We start from the raw sequence: 21,150 nt of genomic DNA on the forward strand, positions 1-21,150 counted from the left end.
CGCTTTGGTTTTCTATCTTAGTGGTTCAGCCACACAACAAGCCTGTGATGGATGTGTGCATGTTGTCGATGACAACAAATATCATTTTTTCAATAAGGCAATGTAATTACAAAGGATAGTGATGAATCTTCTGATTCTCTAGTGGATCATGACACAATAATAATAATAACATTTACATAGTGCTTTACAATTTACAGAGTGTTCATAGCCAATGTTGCATTCGATTCTCACAACAGCCTAGTGAAATATTTATTATTGGCTCTAATAGCTGGTGATTAAACTGAGGCTCAAAGTTGGTTCAGTAACCATTTGGGTTCTTGCTTTCTGTTGTGCCATACTGAGAAAAAAGAAATGGTAATCATAAGAAAATATCTTATTTAGACTATTTATTTATTTGTGGTGCAGCTTTCCTCTGAAATTTGTTTCTTTCTAATATACTGGAGATGAGAGATTATTCCTCCCGGACTCCGCATCAAATATTTTATTTTCCTTTAGCAACAGTAAATTTTTACTGAACCTTTACAATTTACCCTTTACCATAGTTAACAGAGTTAATGGGTAGTTTATGAATGTGAAAGAGAAGTTTTCATAATTTAAAACTAAAGCGAAATGTTCTTATTAAAATGAGTAAACTGACTAGTTATTAATGATAGTTTGATTTTTTTAAATGCATCTTTTTTGTGTGTGCAGTTGACAGTTTTTCATGGAGTATTATTATTATTAGGTTTAAAGCATTTAATTATCCTTTTTAGAGGAATTATTTTAAGTCTTTGTTTTACAGTTCTAAGCCTCAAAAGATTTCACAGCATTTCAAAAATCTGATTATATGTTAATGACAGGTCTCAGGTAGAAAAAACTTACAAAATTGTTTTTTCCTTGAAGAGTATATTTATTTTTCATTTTCATTTTTTATTGAACGATTAAAGTTTTTCATAATTGAAAAACGTTTTCGTGTCTACATCCTGAATATTTTAGTTGTCATATCTAATCTTAATTTCTAAAAAAAAAATAAAAAACAATTCTAATAAAATCTTCCAAATATATTTTTACATTTTCAGGAATTACATATTTTCTGTATATAAACTGTCACAGCATGAAATCAGTTTTCTGCCTTGATTCCCAAATCTAAGATTTCTATCACATTAGTATTATAATTAGAAACATTAATAGAGACCGGCAACTTAAAAAGCATACTTTGCTTCTTGACAATTTAGCATATTTCTCTGAGCGCACAAGGACTTCAAGAACCTTCAGTCCGCTAATAAATTTATTAACTCAAACTTAAAAGAAGTGAAAAGTCTCTCTTTCTTTCTCTCTCCCCATGGCCAGTCTGCTAAAATAGATTATTCATGCTTATTTGATTCAGGTAGGCTTTTGCAAGCTTCCCTACTAGGCCTGGGAATGTGGTACATTGAGGCCTTTTCAGAGGCTTCTGACATAGACCAAGCTTTTATTGCATGGTGTTTTATTATTACCAAATCCTAGTCTCCACCCAGTTTGTAGGCACTCTGCTTATTCTTTTGAATCAGGAAAGGTTATCACCTACCTTAATCCATGCAGCAGTGTGGATTAAGGACACCAGTGTGCCCCAGGATTCTCAAAGAGGATCCTGGAAACTTCTTGTTTCTTCTTTTTTGCTGTCTTTACTAAATTCTATTGGGCCTTAGAGGGATTTGCATCTGAAATGGGCAACCTGGTGTTTTTCTCAATGAAGACATCAGATCAAAGTTCAGTTAGTCAAGGCCTTTCTAAAACATTAAGGGGGCTTGGAGTTACACAATAAAAAGATGAGCTCTAGCAGAGATTGCAGTAAAAACATTCTGAACTATAATCCGGATAAAGAATAGATTATAGGCCAAAGAACAGACCTTGTTTAAATTGCTTTAGACTAATAACTTTACATTTTAAAACTTTACACCCTATTTTTAAGAAACGAATTCTAATATCACATAATTTTTTTGGTCAATACTTTCATACTAAATAGATAAATCATCTTTTGGGAACCATACTTCCATGTATTGTATTATATTGTATTGTAAAGGTTAAGCCAATTAATAGGTCTCTTTAATTAATGGAAATAAATAGCACCTTATGGAGGGATGAAGTCATTTTATGTAGAAAATAAATGTCAAACCAGTGGACTTTGTATCTGAGAAGAATGTTTCTGTTAGGCTTAAATTTTTTTCTCCTACATTACTGTGTAATTTGATGTTTGTAGGCATTTAATTTAAGAATGTGAATCCTTAAAGTCTTAAAAATGCAAATATCGATTGTCAAGCAAATGTGTATTTTTCATCTAAATTATAAAGTCAATTTCTTAGTAAAATAAGTTGAGAACCTGCAATGTGTAGTTCTTCAATTTCTATAGAAATTATCTAGTTTTGTTGAATGTTCTGAAACTTGTCTGTTTTGTAGCATTCAGGACAGTTGAAATTATGTAAATTTAGATCAGAGATTTCATTAGAACCTATTGCCAGGAGCAATCTGTTAGTAGTTCTACTTTGGACAGCGGTGTATATCTGTTTCTAATGTGCTGAATGAAAGAAGTCAGCCCAGAGTTCATTCAAAGCAATATCAGGATAATGTTATGTTACTAGGACTTTACTATCTTATGTAAACAAATTCAGCATCAGTAGTTATTAGAGTTTCTTAAGAGAAAGATAATTTGTTGAAGAAATTGTTAGTGGAGGGCACAAAAGAGGAATAATCAATGAACTAATGATTATGCCAGATTTCTGATTTATTTATTGTGACATGTATATTCTCCCACTTCATCATGTGCTTCGTTCCCATCTGGGATACCCTAATACATTTTATACTATAAGTTTAATGTTAGGTTTGTAAGAAATGCTGAATGTATATACAGACTATCCTGTGAGAATTTTTTTTAAAATGATGCTCAGTTTAATATATTTGAATAGCTGGCTTCTTTTAGGCCACTCACTAGTGAATTAATTTGGCTTCAGTTTTCTTTGGTTCTTAGCTACTACATGTTTAATTTGTCATTAAAACCTGGAAATTTAAAAAAATAATTAAGACTTACATATATTAAATTTCTTAACTTAGAAAGGTATACAGTGTAGTAAAAAAACCAAAGAGGTGTTTAAATTCTTATCTAACTTAGGGAACAACCAAGAGAAACATGGGAGATGAAAAGGTTGATTTCTAACTATACAGTTGAAAATAATAAAGATTGTTGTATGCTTCTTTGAAATTTAATGTCTGTGTATATCAGCTCTTCCTTATTAGCATTAAAAATGCATAAATATGTCAGTGTTTTGCTGAGTGTAGGACAAATAAATTGTTATTTTTAAAAAACAATATTTTTTAAACAAAGAATATGGGTTTTCTTAACAGGCTGGACCAGTGTCATCTTCAAGATTTGGTCACTATTACGATGTATCAAAAAAGATGCCACAAGAACTAATTGAGGCTTCAAAATGGCATGGATTTTTTCTTCCAAAAAAAATATCTTCAACTCTTAACATAGAACCCTGGTAAGTCAATGACCCAATTCTGACTTCAAAGGTTAATAGAATGCATTTTACTACATTCTTTGAAAGAATGCATATCAAAAGTATGTCCTAATGGTAAATGTTATTTTCTACATAATATGTAACTTTAATCTTGCATGTTTCATATTCATTATACACAGTTTCCTTCTTTTTCTATTCTTGTAACTGTTGGACATGCTATTACTCTTAATTTAATAAGAGTAAAAAGTCCAGATACCAAATTTACAATACCTGCTGTTTTTATTTTCCAAAAAATGCGAAAAAGTTCTAAATCAGGGTCTTTCAGCTGGAAATGCAAAAAGATATCTAAGTGTTATTCATTGATAACAGTGGCAGTGAAAATGGTATGAAGTAATGCTATTTCTCCATGTTTTTCATTAAGTTCTCTTTCAGAAAGTAAACAAGTACATGTTTTCCAATATTTATTTCTAGTTAAGCTGTAAATAAAACCACCTATATATTTTTACATGACTTATGGGAACTTAAGGTTTGAGTTTTACAATGAGGAGTTTTAAGTATCAAATCAACACGTTTATAGTGCTAACTTTAAAGATAAAACTCTGAAAATTACAAGACTTGATATTGAATAATTTATCAAAGTGCTGAGAATATTTAATTTCAATTCTTATTGCAGTTGGATCAAGGGAAGGTCATCTACGGAATATGTTGTTGCCTCTATTTTCTTTCTTTTGCACTGTAAAACCATTACTTTCAAAATGAGATGAGTTATGAAATGGAGATTTAATGACAGAAAGTTGTGAACTGAAGTGGCTTAAAAATCCAGTTTTCCAGAAATATTACCTAAGAATTTAGTGAACACTATCCTATTTATTTTTATTAAATCTGTTTCAAAAAAAAAAAATTCTTCGTTATGGTATTCTCTAGTCTGTAGCTAGAGACTTATGAAAAGGGATGCTTTGATGTTGTTTTAGTATTAATAGCTGCCACTAATGAATGACTGCTATGTGCCAGTCACTCTACTATGTACTACTTTACCTTTATTATCTATCCCATAAAAGTAAATATTCCCGGTTTTCCAGAAGAAGATACCCAAATTCACAGAAGTGATTTATCTGAGGTTCAACTATTAAACGATAGAGCCAGGATTAACCTAAGTCAGACGATCTCTCTTTTTGCTTTACTGCCTCAAAAGATTTTTGTGTCTTTCACCTTCTTTACCTTCCTGTGTTACGGAGGAAAGCGTGTTGATAAAGACATTTTTTTTTTTTAAATCTAGGTTCCTTTACAGAGTCCGTCCTACTGTTAACCTTGGGCAAATCCCTTAAATTCCATGAAAATAAGTATCTTCCTGTGGAAAAATTAAGGGGGGGGGGGATACCACTTATACCTACTTCACTAATTTTTTTTTTCATTAACTTTGAATGATTATATTGATTATACTAGTTCCTAATTTTTGCCGTTCACTGAACCAGACATACATATACATACTGGTTTGGGAAATAGGTCAAAATAACATCAATGGTTTCCTAAATAGTAAATGATGGAACCCAGACCCAAAGTCAATTCTTTCCGAAACAGAAATGTGTATTAGCAATAATGCTATACTGCCTCCATTCATGGAGTGCTTAGGGAAATAAAAAATGTAAAATGTACATTAAGTATGATATAAGTACATGAAAAATAATTTTGTGAGACATTTTGTAGTTAAAGAATATACATATTTTAAGGATAAAACTCTTCTTAAGTTATAAGATTTTTGTGCATTCAACAACTAAAAAGAGGAGGAATTAACATTTGTCAAATAACTGTTCCATGTCTGGAACTGTTCCAGGCTTTTGATCATAGGATATCTAATTTAATTCTCCCAACAACCCTCTCAGAAAAGTAACATTCTCCCAATTGTATAGGAAACTTGAGGTCAGAGATGCTAAGAAGCTTCCCGATTCTTGCAGGTTGTAAATGACTGAGCTGACACCCAAACCCAAGTCCCCAAAACCTCTGCCCTCTTTTCTGTTCCAGGTTTCCTCCATTTCTGCTACAGTACATGTACAGCACACGAAGCTGGGTGCCAGAAAAATTACCCTTTGATCAGCTGTGACAGTATAGTCCTATAGTCTTTAAAATACATTTTTTTGGAATACTTTTTGAGAACCAATGGTTTTGCACAGAATAGGAAAATTTATAGATTTTAATTATCAAGGCAGTATTTCATTTCATAGTAGTTAACTGATAATTCATTTATTTCATATTAAACTTAAATGCTTAATTAAATGTAATTAAACTTTAAACATGTAATTAAATTAATTTTGAAAATGGGTACTTTACCATGTGAGATTTATTTTAATTTGTGAAAAGCGTGTGCTCATTTCACTAAAATGAACTTTACTGGTTCATTTATAAAACAATAAAGCTAAGCCTTACAGTTGTCTATACTCTTCCTATAATTAAGTCTAAAGGATATAACTGTATCATCCCACTATCATATGTGAGGATATAACATATAATTTCATAATTTCTAAAGGCACTATTGAAACATGTAGTTTTTTTTTTTTTTTAACCGCAAGAAAAACTGAAGGTAATTTAAAATTATTGGTAGGATTGCTTATAGAAAAATGTTCGTATGTACAGTTTAAACTTTCAAATTAAAGCTTGGGTATAAAAACCTGAGATGTATCGTGGTGATATTATCCACATGATTCTGTTTTGATATTTTATTGTCATAAATTAGATCATCTGAGTCACAAGACAATGATAGAAAAATTGATTTTGAGGGTAATTCTGTAGTCTAAGGTTTTTTAAATTTGGCATTGTTTTGAATTAAGCTTTACTAACAGGTACACCAAAACACACTTCTGTTTCCTCACTAGAAAGAGTCCTCATTCTTCAGGGTATGAGTAGTATCTCAACTTTCTTATTTATTAATAATTTTACTAATATATTCCTTAAGGTACTTTTCCAGACTGAATGTTTGTGAGCCCCAAATTCTTATGTCAAAGCCCTAATCCCCAGTGTAATGGTATTTGGAAATGGGGCCTTTGGGAGGTAATTAGGGTTATATGAGGTCATGAGGGTGGAACCCATGTCTGATAGAATTTGTTGTCCTTAAGAAAGAGGGAAAAACACTGAACTCCCACTTTGTTCTTGGGCAAACACCCAGGGAAGGTCCTGTGAGCACCTGGCAAGAAGGTGGCTTATCTGCTACCCAAGGTGGGAGGAGCTTTCACCAGACACTAACCCACTAGCACCTTGATCTGGGACTTCTTGTCTCTAGAACTGCAACAAAATAAATGTCCATTGTTTAAGCACCCAGTCTGTGGTATTTTGTTATGAGAGCCTAAGGTGACTAATATCCCTACTATACTGTAAAATCTTACTTTTTTAAATTATAGACGTGTCAGATCTAAACTACTGAGTGCACATACAGTTGGTACTAAATAGAATAAATTTGTTTTAATGTTTCTTTGAAATTCAACATTTTATTTTTACCTATGAATATTTATCCTAACAATAGCTAGTAGTTTCTTATATTAGCCAAAAGTTTTGTGTTAAGTTGAATGAACTGAATTCTGAGACAAGCAGTTATTTTTCCAAGAGAAAATCAATAGAAAGAGGATAGGAATAATACTTAATATTTTAGAAGTCAGTCCATTTTTCTTCCCTGACCAAGTCTCTTTAGCAGCTTAAAGGAAACCTCTATTTAAGCCTTCTGTAGTATTTTCCTAGGAAATCATAGTTATACCTCTCTACATTCCTGTTTACATTTGTTAATACTTCTGTCAGAACACTTATCACACTGCACTGTAATTATTTGCCCTGTCTACATACTCATCTTCCCTCTCAAGCACTGGAAGTCGTTGAGGAAAGGGTTATGCTTTCTTTATTTCCTGAATCTAGGACACAGGTGTTGAGTTGATAGTTGGTAAATTAGTGGACCAATGCACAAAAGTATGGTAAAAATAACTCAGATTAACTTTAGCCTTGCTCTTAGCACAAAGATTTAGTGGGATGAAACCAATAACCAAAACATAGCCATGTAAGTGTATATTTTATTTCAAAAGTACAGATCCGTTAGATTGAGAAGCAGCAAACCACAGTATATTTAGAAGTTACAAGTAGAAAATTCACTCATGGGAAAGCAATTTTGGAAGAGAGTTTCTAGGTAAGATTAAAAGTTCAGAACAAAAGTTGTAAAGTTATAGGACTAACTATAAACTATTAAAAGTATATAGTGAATGATATATTAATACAAATACCAGAGCTGGGGGAAAGGGAAAAATGTAATTGTGAGAAAGAATTTTATCTATCTGCTTATCTGGTGATAAAATTAAATTAAAAGGTAATATCTGAAAATGTATGGTGAGAACTATTATCCTGAACCTCATTTTGACCAATGATGAGAAATCACTTGCTTACGTGTTTGCCTTTCTGTCCTTCAAAGGTCTTCAGGTACACAGAATTTAGTTGGTCATTCTAGCATCCTGTCATACTATATTCATTAGTATGCATAGTTTATTTTTGTTTGTTTGTTTGTTTGTTTTTAAGATTTTTTTGGGGGGAAGGGGAACAGGACTTTATTGGGGAACAGTATGTACTTCCAGGACTTTTTTCCAAGTCAAGTTGTTGTCCTTTCCGTCTTAGTTGTGGAGGGCACAGCTTAGCTCCAGGTCCAGTGGCCGTTGCTAGTTGCAGGGCCATCCCCTGTAGGAGTCAAACAGACAATCTTGTGGTTGAGAGGATGTGCTCCAACCAACTGAGCCATCCAGGAGGCAGCTCAGCTCAAGGTGCTGTGATCAATCTTAGTTGCAGGGGGCGCAGCCCACCATCCCTTGAGGGACTCAAGGAGTTGAACCAGCAACCTTGTGGTTGAGAGCCCACTGGCCCATGTGGGAATAAAACCGGCAGCCTTCAGAGTTAGGAGCATGGAGCTCCAACCTCCTGAGCCACCGGGCCGGCCCCGGTATGCATAGTTTTTATTTTATTGTTTCCTATCTTATTCCCATATTCCTAAGCCCAGTCATCTTCCCCATACCGTACTCTCTCTTATTTATGTATATCCTTTCAAATTTCTGTTCTTCTTTCAATAAAGTAATCTCTGACCCTTGACTTCTCTCTCTTTCTCTCTGTCTCTTTCTCTGTCTCTCTGTCTCTCTCTCTCTCTCTGTCTCTCTCTCTCTCTCTCTCTCTCTCTCCCCCCCCCCATCCACTCTATCAGCAAATCCTGTCAACTATATCTTCAACATATCCAGAGACTGAGCACTTCTTCCAGTCTTCACTCTACCATGCTAACCTAAGTCACCCACATTTCTTGCCAGAACTCTTGGAATAGCTTCCTAATTAGTTTTGCCTCTTGCTCCTTGGTGGCTCCTGTTTTTCTCCCAAACAGCCCTAGTAAACTTTTTAACATAGTACTGTCCAATAGAACTTTCTGCAGTGACAGAAGTTTTCTCTGTGTGCCGTCCAGTATAGTAGCCCCTGGCCACATGCAGCTAATGATGACTGCTTGAAATGTGACACTGAATTTCTTTTTTGTTAAAAATAGAAGTAGCTGTATGTGACGAATTGTACCAGACAGTACAATTTTACAATGTAAGTCAGCTCTTCTCGCTTCTCTGATTCAAGCCCTCCACTAACTTCCAGTCTCACTCAGAATAATTACCCCACACTCTTAAGAGAGATCATGTAATGCCCCACATCCCTACATGGCCCTACCTAATCTCATTGCTTGCTACCTCTCTGATCTCTTTGATCTCATTGGGATTGCGGAAAGGGTAAAGGGAATATCAAGAATGCACTTTAGATTTCAGACATTAAAACTAGCATGTTGCCATTACTGACATGCTTAAACATACTCACATATTCCACAGTATTTATTGAGCATCTTCTCTGATGAACCTGAATATCTTTATAAACCTCGTATTAGGCTAAGTTCTAGGTTTGTTGTAGTAAACAAAGGAGTTTTTATCCTTGGTCATGTGTATTCAGAAAGCACAGAAATCTTAAATAAATTAAAAAAACAACCAAGTGGACAAATACATTATGTCATGAATTGTAGTCAGGGATATAAATAAAAGGAACGTTTTCTATAAGGTGAATGGGAGGGGTGATATACTTTTGAGTTGTGTTGAGATAAGACCTCTCTAAAGAGGAAACTTTTAAGCTGAGACCCAAAGAATAGGAAGAAGGCAGTCATACAAAGACACTAGGCCAAGAAGTATTCTTGGCAGAGGGAAGAGCAGCTGTGCTGAGAAAGGAAAAAACTTAGTGTGTTCAAGGACCTGACAGCCTATGTTGCTCAATCAGAGGGAGTGATAGAAAGATGAGTTCTGAGAGATAGGCAGGGGTCATATCATTCTTTCAAGAAATTTGTTCATTAGAGGTCAGAGAGAAGTTTTTATTTGTTTATTTTTTCGCTGTTCTGTTTAAATGTGAATGGGAAAAATTCACCAGAGAGGGATTACATGAAGATACCAGAAGGAAGTAGCAGTTTCTAGCTGTATGTTATTGGGCAAATTACTAAACAACTGGGGAAAATTCCTAAGCCACTCACGATCTGTTACCCATCTGTAAAATGAGTCTAAAACTAACACTCTTTGAACACTGCTTGGCACATAGGAAATACTAAATACATGTTAGGGAATTAGTAATGTGTCTCCTGGAAAAACAGGAGAGATGCTGTAGAGCAGATATGGAAGGATTGACCTTTAAGATGGCATAACATTTCCTCCACTAGAGTGAAGGAGAGAAAGATCGGAGAAGACAGCAGTGTAGATGCAAACAAACAGGTTTAGACGTACAGTGGAGGCAGGGTCTTGAGTACTGTTGAAGATAAGGGCTGAAGTCCCTCTTTACTTTGCTAATAATAGGCAGGGTCATCCACTGAGGAACAGTTAATTACCTCTTTGGAATTCGGGCTAAATGGGGAAGGTTTGAAACGGTTGTTTCATGAACTGGAAGAAAACACCGACTATGGAAATATCAAATATTTATGGTGGTACCAGGCTCAGGTTGTTGGACTTTCTTGCATCTGTGCTTTCTTGCATTCCTGGGTGCAAGCAGGATGGAAGTTTTACCAGGTGAAGTCAATGAAAAAGACAAGGGATAGTAGACTGGTAGGGGACTTACTCATCTTAATAGTTGGGGTAAATGAACAAAGCAAGTTACCAAGATAAGAAGTGATAGTTGAGAGTAAGTTCTTTAAGTTAGGACTGGAAACCAGGTAGGTCTTCAATTGGTAGACGGAGATGTCCCAGAGCTCGATAGGCAGCCACTTAAAAGAGAGATGATTTGAGTTGGCTAGATTTAAAAAAAAAACAAAAACAAATAAAAACATGGATTTTTGTTTTGTTTACTAGAAAGCAGAGGATGAATGGTTTGAAAGTGACATTGGATAATAGGATACCAACCAAATCTCCCAAATACCCAAATATTGAGGAAAGGAGTCTAAATGACAGCTTTAGTTAGGCTCAAGTGCCCACCACCTTCCAAGGGAAATCCAACTGTGCTTTAAAAGGGTGATGTGCACTGGTGGCTTTTATTAAGGTCTAAGGCTGATGTTAGCTGCAAAGACTAGCCATGGCTATAGATCAGAGGCCCTGCAGCAATTTTTTCTGCATAAAAGACCTGAGGTGGTTACTGGGTTTAAGCATCCAAGATACGATGGAGTGAAAAAGCAGATTATAGTAATAGGATACATAATATAATCCTGTTTACATAAAACTTTTTATAGCTGATTCCAAATTCTTTTCTAACACTAATTCAGGAAATGTTAATTTACGTTCCAAAACTTTGTGATATGTGGTCGAATAAGCCAATGAATGACTGCAAACTAAATCCCAAATTAGACTATCTAAGAGACTCACGGTATACTTAGTATTTGAAAGGCTGGAGAGAAATGCCAAAGTTAAACAAATATATACATAGTTATAATAATCCTGTTTACATTTGTTTATAGATAAAATACTCTTCAGAATGAAAAATATTTTTTCTTAGCACACTTCTTAACATCCTGCAGTAGTTTTTCTCAGTCAGAGAAGGAGGGGCGGATACAAAGAGATGTCTGAGAGGATGTTCATCAAACTGTTAACAATATTTACTTCTGGGCGGTAGATTTTGAATTTTTTTTCTATCCTTTATATGTTTTATGTATTTGAATTTTAAGTAGAACAAACATCATTTTTTATAATGGGAAGGTATTTCAAATAAGTGGGGAAAGCCTAATCATTTGGGAATAATATAGTGAAATCCTTACCTCAAAGCTTACATCTAACTGTATTTCCAGAGAGTTAAAGATTTGAATATAATAAATTAAATTATAGAAGGAATAGACAGGGCAGACAGTTAGCTCAGTTGATTAGAGCATGGTGCTCTTAACAACAAGGTTGCTGGTTCGATCCCCACATGGGCCCCTGTGAGCTGCACCCTCCACAACTAGATTGAGACAACTACTTGACTTGGAGCTGATGGCTCCTGGACAAACACACTTAAAATAATTAAAAGTTTAAAAAAAAAAAAAGTAATAGAAGAAAATAAGAGAGAATCTCTTAAACCCTTGGAGTGGTGGAAATTAGCAATGAGTATATATAGTGATCAGATCTAATGACCATTCTCCATTTGAAGGAACCAGAACTCTGGAGAAATGTTTGAGTCAAAGGAAAGAAAGAGGTACACCTGCAACATCTTGTTATGTTTAGATGTGCTTAAAGAATTATGAGAGTATGCCAAAAGCATACAGAGGCTAGCTCAAAGGAGCTCCCACAGGCCAAATAGGAGATAATTTGAGCATCAAAATAAATAGATAATAATGGATTATAACCCATTTAGTAAAGCAGGAAACCATGAGTACAAACTGATACATACAAATAAATGAATAAGTAAGTTATTGAGGAGCAAGATATTTACATAGCCTCAACGTACTCCCCACAAAATATTTATTGACTGAAAAGGGGAAAGAATAATATTATAGTAGAGAGGCCTGGCAGATATCACCTTAATCAAGCTAACATCACCAGTAATTGGGCAAACTGAAATCATGTATCACCTGATAATATGCAACGAGAAGAACTCAGCAACACTTCTGTGATATTCCTACCAAGTATACATAATTTAAATCTAATTACAAGGAAACATCAGACAAACTCAAACATGGAACATTCTACCAAATATCTGGCCTGTAATCCTCAAAAGTGTCAAAACCATAGAAGTCAAGAGAAGTCTGAGGAATTTCCAGATGGAGGGAGACTGCAGCGAGATTTGACAAATGAATACATGTGATTCTGAACTGAGTCTTTTGCTTTAAAGGATGATATTGGGACAACTGCAAAACTAGAATAGTATCTGAGGATTAGATGTAGCAATTTCCTAATTATATCAATATCCTAATTCAGATGGTTATATTATTGTTATGTAGGAGAATGTCCTTGTTTGTAGGAATCACACCCAAATTATTAAGAAGTGATAGGTCATCATTGCTACAACTTGTTCTCTAGTAGAACAGGCAAAAAGCTTTTGTTCTATATTTACAACTTTCCTATAAGCTTGAGATTATTTCAGAATTTAAAAAAACACAAACATATGCATATATATGTGTGTATATATGTTAATCTCTTTAGTATATTAAGACCATTTTTAAATCGGTAAGAACAGTTGTGAACCCTAATACAAAATAGGCAAAAGATACCAACAGGATGCTCTCAAAAGAAGATATAGAAATAGCTAATAAACCTTATCAGCAATCAAAGAAATGTAAACAAAAACCAAAGAATACCAGTTTTCAACTGTCATATATTTCTAATTATAATGCCCTAAGTGAAAGATGATGTGAAGAAACACATGTCACCCATGTTATTTTTAAGAGTGAACAATACTAAAACAATTCTAGGTAAGGGTATCAATAGTTAGAGTGTACATTGTCATTGTTGCCATCATCTCACATCCAGGAATTTATCATAAAGAAATAATGATACAAGTTAACAAGTTGTGATCATCATAACTGTGTGTCATACTGAAAATCTGGAAATAACCTAACAGTTGTCGGTGCAGATTGGTTGAATAAATTATGTTGCATCCAAATAATGGGATACTTTGCATGCAAAGCGAGGAGATAAAAAATCAGATTACAAAACAGAGCGTAATATATATAATATAATAATACATCATATAGAACATATTTGTAGAGAGTAATGTTGAACTGAATTACTTTTCGTGAAAGATCATAACCTTTCTTAATGGCATCCCTGTCTGACAGTGGATTGTTTAGCCTATGCATACAGTTCTTGCATCAGTTTTTTTTTGTTGTTTTTTTTGTATTTTCCCAACTGTGACCTAGCATTCTGTGCTGGTCAGTGCTCTCCTTGGTTCCTCTAATCTATTCCTAGTCTCCGTATGTTCTTCTCTTAGTTATTGAGCATCTATGGAGAAGAGAATCAAACTCAATGTTGTTAAGTGAAAAACATCAGAAAAGAAAAACCACTAAATGACAGTCTCAGGGTAATAGTAATGGAATTTTTAACTTGAAAATTACCTGTGAATGGACTTCACAGTCTTTATAGTCACATGGAAAGTATATGCTCACATAACTGTAGCTCAGCAAACTATTTTACACAATTTGTGGAGACATTTGATATTGCTTCTGTTGCCTTATAAGCATATCTCACTATGTGTCATAGGTGAATACCTGAAATATATGTGTAAATAGATTTTTGATAATACAAATCATATTTTCTCTGTGATTTGCATAATAATGTCAAAAAAGCTTCATCTTCACTTTAAATTAATCCTAATTGGTAGTGATAACAATTTTTCTTCCTAAGTTTTTCTACAAGTTAAATCAATATTTAAATTCACAAGAAGTTCTGATTTTTTAAAACTCCGGAATGAATCATTTAAATGAGAAAAATTATTCTTGAAAAAGAAAAAGAAAAATTATTCTTGAACCATGTAATTTTAAGCCATAATGGACAACAGAGATTACCTAGTGCAACTCTTTCAGTTTAAAGATGAGAAAATTTTGAAGCCCAGAACAGGAAAATTAAAGAATTTGCCTCATATCATACATTTAGCTACAGTTGTTACTGTAAATAGAACTAGAACCCAGATCTTCATCATATGTTTCACTGTGCTATACTGGTGTCTAGTTTAAATATTTATAAATCTATGCTTTTTAATATTAAATTTTATTCATACTCATTGTCGCGAGCGCCTGTAAGGGCAGTCGCCACATTTCAGTCTGTTCCTGAAAGTCAAGGGGACATTAACCCCTCGGCAGGACGTAGGTGTGGTACTCATGACAAGAGTGGGGAATAAAACCCTGACACACGGGTTCAGATAGACTGAGTAACACAGCTTTATTTGGGAACCAATGTCCCTCCAGTGGCCAATGCTCTGGTAAGCACAGAAGTTTATACAGAATAGAATAGAATTTAATAACTAACCGAGTCCCGGAGTCAATCGGGATGGAGAAGGTTCCTGGTCCAGGAGAGGCGACTAGGCCCATGATTATACTTAACTTCTCAAGGTTATTGCAACGATCAAATGTTGTAACAGTGATGCAAAAGGTTTTTAGTATTTATTCTGTATTAGACATTTACCAGTCAGCAAAATCAAATTCAAGTAGTCTTGTTAGAAACAAACCCTATCAGTAAACTTGTCACTTATCAAACAGTTAATCTTGTATATACATTATTGTATTTTTGTACTTTATCTTTTCACAAATGAAATCTTTTTTCCTATTACTCAAGCTTTTTTGTTGTTAGTGGTATATTTTTTCTTTGATCACATTTAAGACTTTTGGTAAGTATTCCTTTGTTCATTGTCTGAAAAACTGAAAGGTAATTGATTACCTATTTATTATATACTTGATTTCTTTTCTTAGATATACTACATCTGATTCTTTTTCTTACAGCAGATTTTTTATCTTTCTTAAAGATATTGAATGACAAAATTACTTTTTACAAGAAAACCAATGTCATTTGTTGATATAAATTAAAGTTTTCTGACACAAAATGTCCATTGGCCCTCTTACTGATATTGAGGGACACAGTATTTTTTTTTTATCAACACTTTTAAAAATGGTAAACTTTTTCAGCAGTAGATAGATTTACATTTGTGTCATTGGGCCTCTTTTGTCATGTTTTATATTAATATAAAGAAATAAATTCCTGTAAGATGACATGTAACGTAAGCAGGCACATAGAACAATTTTTCTTAACTAAATAAAATTTTAATACTCGATATTTTAAAGGTAAAAATTAAAGTTCTAATTGTTTTCATATTCTTTGTACTGTTGAAGTTTTAAAGACATTGTGGAATCTCAAGAGAGATCATTTTACTATGAAAATCATGTAAAATAGCCTACATTATTTGAAATGTGCTGCCTTTGGAACATATTGTAAATACTGTTATAACCTAACCTTTGTTAAAGGTTTAGAAATAATAAGGAAGCCAGAGTGATATTTGTAACTGGGTTTCCTTCTTACCAGCTTCCATTTTCATGAGTTACTAGACTGCTGAACAACAACAACAAAGACAACATTCTCAAATTACAGGAACTTAATAACAAAAAATTTAGATGACAATAGAAGATATTTATTTTCAGCAAAAAAAGTATATATTATAAATATTGCTGACAAGGAAATGTATGTCGTGGAAACTAATACAAATATTTTAATAGCCATGCTATATAAACTAGTTCACTTTTAAATGCTATAATTTCATGTATCCGAATATGAATATTCTCAATTCATATACCTAAATGTATTGATTTTTCCCCCATTTTATTTTGTTATTTTTCCAAGAAATCTTAATTAGTTTGGAGAAATTTATTTTATTGCATATAAAGTTCTAAGCATTGTTGGTGATTGAATTGTTTATGTCAATGTTAAATAAGGAAAGAGATTAAAATGTATTGGCTTTATGTTTTTATTTTTGTTCTAACATCAAAAGAAACCTATCTCAGATCGACTGTAGTTATATTAACAGACTGTGAGAATATGAAATAAATAACATCATGTTGGTTGAATAAATGGTGGCAACTAAAAAACTAGGAAGTAATTTATGCACATGGTATTTAATAATATACCTTCAGATAGCAAATTTACTACCAGGTACTTAAAGCAGATTTTCTTACTGAACAATTTTGGGCGGAGGGAAAATGGGTTAAAAACTTTTTGCGTGTATGAAATAATAATTGTCTTAGGTTCGTTATTAGGATTAGGAGGCACTGAATATATGCTTGATCCATCTTCCTTTAACCCATAGTGACATTCATCAAATGGTTAGCTTGAATTCATTTCATAATCTGGGACCTTGGAGCAGATTTTACCCCCTGTGCAAAGCTAATTGACCCAGATAAGAGTTAAATCTGCTGTGTTCCAACAGCAACCCTGTGTTCTGAAAGTTGAGCTGGCCGGGACAAATATGTGTTAAGATAACTGGCCTTATGGAATCATTGCCCTTATGGAATATTGTTATTTATAGATACATTTCCTCACTCATAAAAATCGAAAAATGTGTTCATGTAATCCATTGTATTTTCACAGAAAATGGAAAAAGCTATACTGCCAAATCCTTTAGTCAAAGTTATATTTGTTTTGCACAGAACAGGATTCTTTTCTCTTGGTTGTCTTCTTTGTTTCTGTTAGATAGGTACTTTGGGGCTAGGTGCGACTGTTCAATAAAATGTTTACAGAGACAAGCATATATTTTTGCTGAACCACCTACCACTGATTTTGTACACTAAGCCATCTGCTACATTTACTAATTTTTATATTCTCTAATGTTGCATGTATGCTTTAAATTATATTTCCTTCTTCAGGGCATTTCTTCTGGCTATGTGATTTATTTAGGATCACAAGAAAGCAAATACTTTTGTATTTTTAAGGTTACCCACAGCTTTTTACAACAGTAGACACTCCCAGTGTCTAAGAACGAGCTATGCTCCAGAACCTTATTATTGTGACATTTAATGTCCAGCCACAGCACACAGATTGTCCTTACGAAGAATCTTAAATTCAGTTAATGTTAAAGCAGATTTTCTTTACTCTTACTAAATTTTCTTTGAGATATATCCTACAGCATTTGTAAAATATTTTTAAATGGTAACATTAATACTAATATTCATGTGGGAAATAATTTAGGTCATCTTAAATTCATACATTTATTTTATTGTCTTTTGTTTACAAATGAAGTGTCTTTGTTTGTCTTAAAAGATCAAGGTTTTGAATTAATGTTATTTTAGTAGTTTGCTTGAAGAAAATTAAAACTTTGATGGAAGATGAGCTCAGGTGATCAGCACATTGATTCAGGTATACTTGGCATAGCAGTTCATTAACTATGTGTTAATTATCTATGATTACTCCTGAAAAGCTGTAGTGGCTTCATCTTTTAGGTTGCTTCATTAAATCATTAATTTTCTCGGCGGTAACTAAGCCTGACATAATTAAGTCATCTCAGTCTCCACAGATTTATATTTTCCCATGATGTCAAGAACACTGAGCTAGTTAATATGAGGCATTATAACTTGTCCCCTGGATGTACTGACTCTGTTTTTTTATAATTATTTATACTGTTTTGGCAGATTTTTAAATTATATTTAAGTAATCTCATAAATATATACCTTTTAATTATTTACTTACTGTTTTAGCTTTCATTTGTATTTCCTGTGTAATAAGCCCATTTATGTATTTGAACCACTTCTTACCAACAGTTCTTTGACCCATGGCTACATAAAGCTGCTTCAGTTTATCCAGAAAATCATTTATGAGGAAGGATTTGATGGATCCAATCCCCAGGTATTGAGTACCTTCAAAGCCTTTTATAATCATGTATGTAATGTTGTTTTCAAGCTCTCTAGGGGTAGACCCAGAAGGTCTTAGAAAAATCAACAATGAACAAGCTGTTTCCAAGCACAGAAGATGTAAATAGGCAGAGCACAGACAGCCTTAGTTTGACTGTTAATATGTATTTAGAATTTTGGCTAAGTTCTCAGTGAATGCACAAAAGATGTACACATACATTGTCAACATTAGTTTTAAATATGTATTTATAACACCTGGAGTTAATAAGTAGCTGCATTTTGAAAATTATTCTTAAATCTGTAAGACTTGTTCTTTCCTATCTAAATTTTTTATATTTCTGTGGTTCAGGCCTTAATTTTGAATTACCTTATGAGTAAGAATTAATTTAAGATTTTATTTCTTCGTACAGTATGCTTTGAGTTGTCTCATTGAATAAAAGATGCATTTTTATTTGCTATATTAAAATATTTTATAACTTAACTGTTTTTCTGTAGCTCTATTTTTAGAAACTTCCTCTGAATTACCACTATTAAAGATGTTCCGGTTAGTTTAACTTAAACAAAATGAGGGAAATTTTATTTCTAGATATCATGCCTCTCAGAATTCTTCCTCGGTGATTTTAATTACTATAGCTGCAAAAAGATTTGCATTTCATTTCTATTATTTTAGCAGAATTATTTCCAGAGCACCATTATTTTTATTGAAGAAGACAAAAAAGCCAAAAGTCTTAATTTTTGGCATTATCAACTACATTTGTTCTTAATTTGTAGATTTTAAAAATTCTTATACACTTTACTGCTATATTTAACACTTTGTAAAAAAATGATTTTAAAATTTCTCTTGATAATCAGTTTAATAGAAGGTTGAAAATACTTGTGTGTGTGGTGAAGCACACATATTTATTTATAGATGGCTTTTCATGTATGTTACAGTTTTTGTGATGGCCCTTAGTATTCAGCACAATTTTATTTTGCTCATCATTGCTCCATTTTTGGTCATAGCTAAGATTTATGGGCAACGTGTCTTCTCCTTCGTGGCAATGCCTGTCTGGAGAGGTAAATTGGTCCCTGACAGACACCTCTCTCCACTTGCTTTGGTAACTATGGAAACAGGCATGTCATAACAGTTCCTGCAGTACAATGTGCAGAGCTGCTGCTCTTGTAGAATGGTGACATGTCTTCTAAGAGCTAGAAATTGTTTTAAAAAGCAAAAGTAATAGCAAAAAGACATACTTACATGTATATGCACATGTGTATGCACACACAGACACACACACACACACACACACACAACTCAAAGAACCTTAATGAGTAAGCTGGTATTGGAATGAAATGAAAGATTTCTTTTCTTAGTTGTTTATTTGAGTATGAAAACAACACCATTAATAAACAATATTTTATTTTATGAACATTGATGACAACAAACCACAGTTCTGTAACTATTAACTTTCATAAAGATTGAACAGGGTTGAAATAGACATTTCTATGGTGAATACAAAGAATGCTAAAAAAAATTTAATAAACTAAAAATATACCAATAAGTTATTATAAATATATATTTCCAGTTTTATTGGAATTAAAATATAGTTAATAAATGTCCATATTATTATATTATAGATTGTGTCACTTGCTAAATTCCCTAGTCTATATGTCTGTCTCAGAAACTTCAAATAAGTTCAAGAAGCCAAAGAATACATCTACCAGGCACTACTTCAAAAATATTATTCCTGAGTCAAAATAATATTCTGACACTGAAATAAATCCTACATTTTAAAAGGAAATTTTCATCTTACTTTTTTTGTCACTGCATTTTAAAATAAACTAAACTAGTTGGAGGCAACATAGAGAAATAGACTCTAAGGGACAGAATATTATATACTATTGTATCATTAATATTGTTAATAAGTAGTGTAACTCATCTGTAAAGATGTTTCGAATAGAAACATTTACATATTGCTGTCATAATTTCATTTGTTTTTAAGTTTTGATTTCCAAATATTTAAGAAATATACAATAAAAAATGCAATTTGAATGTTAATTTTACTTGAAATATCAGATTAAATTAAATATTTTTAGGTGTTCTTTCTCATAGGAATAAAGTTAACTATTTATTATTCAGCTATCAGCAAAGGTTTATTTTTTAAAATTTTTATTATGTCTCACAGTGTGCCCCATTATTACATGGAGTAGCAAAGGAATTACATATTTCAAAAAAAACAGGAAATTTGCAGTTAAGCCTATTTTTACAATTTATTGTCATATATTTTAAAAATAGAAGTGTATTTCATGTGTGGAAATATTATGCTCAGTAATATTCTGATGTGCTGTGTACCTATCTCACTTAAATCTCTTACCTCTCATTCATTCTCTGGCTTAATATTTTCATGCTTATAGCTACCAGTTTATTTGTCAGAGTCACTAATCTTTCGTAGTTCTTTGGATTTAGTTTTGTTAAAAACTTGTAGCAGGTACTTTCTGATACAACAGTAGTAGGTATTGGTGACTGTGGATTAAAATATAGCCAACCTTAGTTTCTGAAATATTGACGGGAAACAGTATGATGCCACCTCCTTTTACCTTCATATTTCATTCTAATATCTAGATTGTTTTTAGGTACGTTTCTCTGCCTTTTTCCAGATTGCTCTTTCTGTTGGGAATCTAACGTACGCTACAGTTCATGAGATAACAGGGTTAGGGATGAAGAATGAATCTTAATCTTGCCATTTACCTAAATTCTGAGTTTTTAAGTAATTCAGAAAAAGGAATAACCTATCATATGTCACAGATCTTACCCAAATTCACCAGAAACTTATTTATACTCCTAACATAGGCTCTGATATGTCTTATTACTTTATTTCATTCAAGTAATGCAAAAATAAAAAA

At 33.0% G+C, this 21,150-nt stretch overlaps 1 protein-coding gene across 4 annotated transcripts in view; it reads left to right on the forward strand.

Annotated features, from left to right (window-relative positions):
• The window catches only part of ELP4 (elongator acetyltransferase complex subunit 4), a 213,965-nt gene that overhangs the window by 49,224 nt on the left and 143,591 nt on the right, over positions 1 to 21,150 (forward strand). For all 4 annotated transcript variants that reach the window (XM_019738520.2, XM_074336168.1, XM_074336167.1 and 1 more), the window contains 2 exons: positions 3,358 to 3,497; positions 18,178 to 18,262. In XM_019738520.2, coding sequence (XP_019594079.2) covers positions 3,358 to 3,497; positions 18,178 to 18,262 — 225 coding nt within the window. The remainder of the gene's footprint in view (positions 1 to 3,357; positions 3,498 to 18,177; positions 18,263 to 21,150) is intronic.

Source organism: Rhinolophus sinicus, linkage group LG06 (genome assembly GCF_036562045.2).
Source record: "Rhinolophus sinicus isolate RSC01 linkage group LG06, ASM3656204v1, whole genome shotgun sequence".
In the NCBI taxonomy this organism is placed as follows: domain Eukaryota; kingdom Metazoa; phylum Chordata; class Mammalia; order Chiroptera; family Rhinolophidae; genus Rhinolophus; species Rhinolophus sinicus.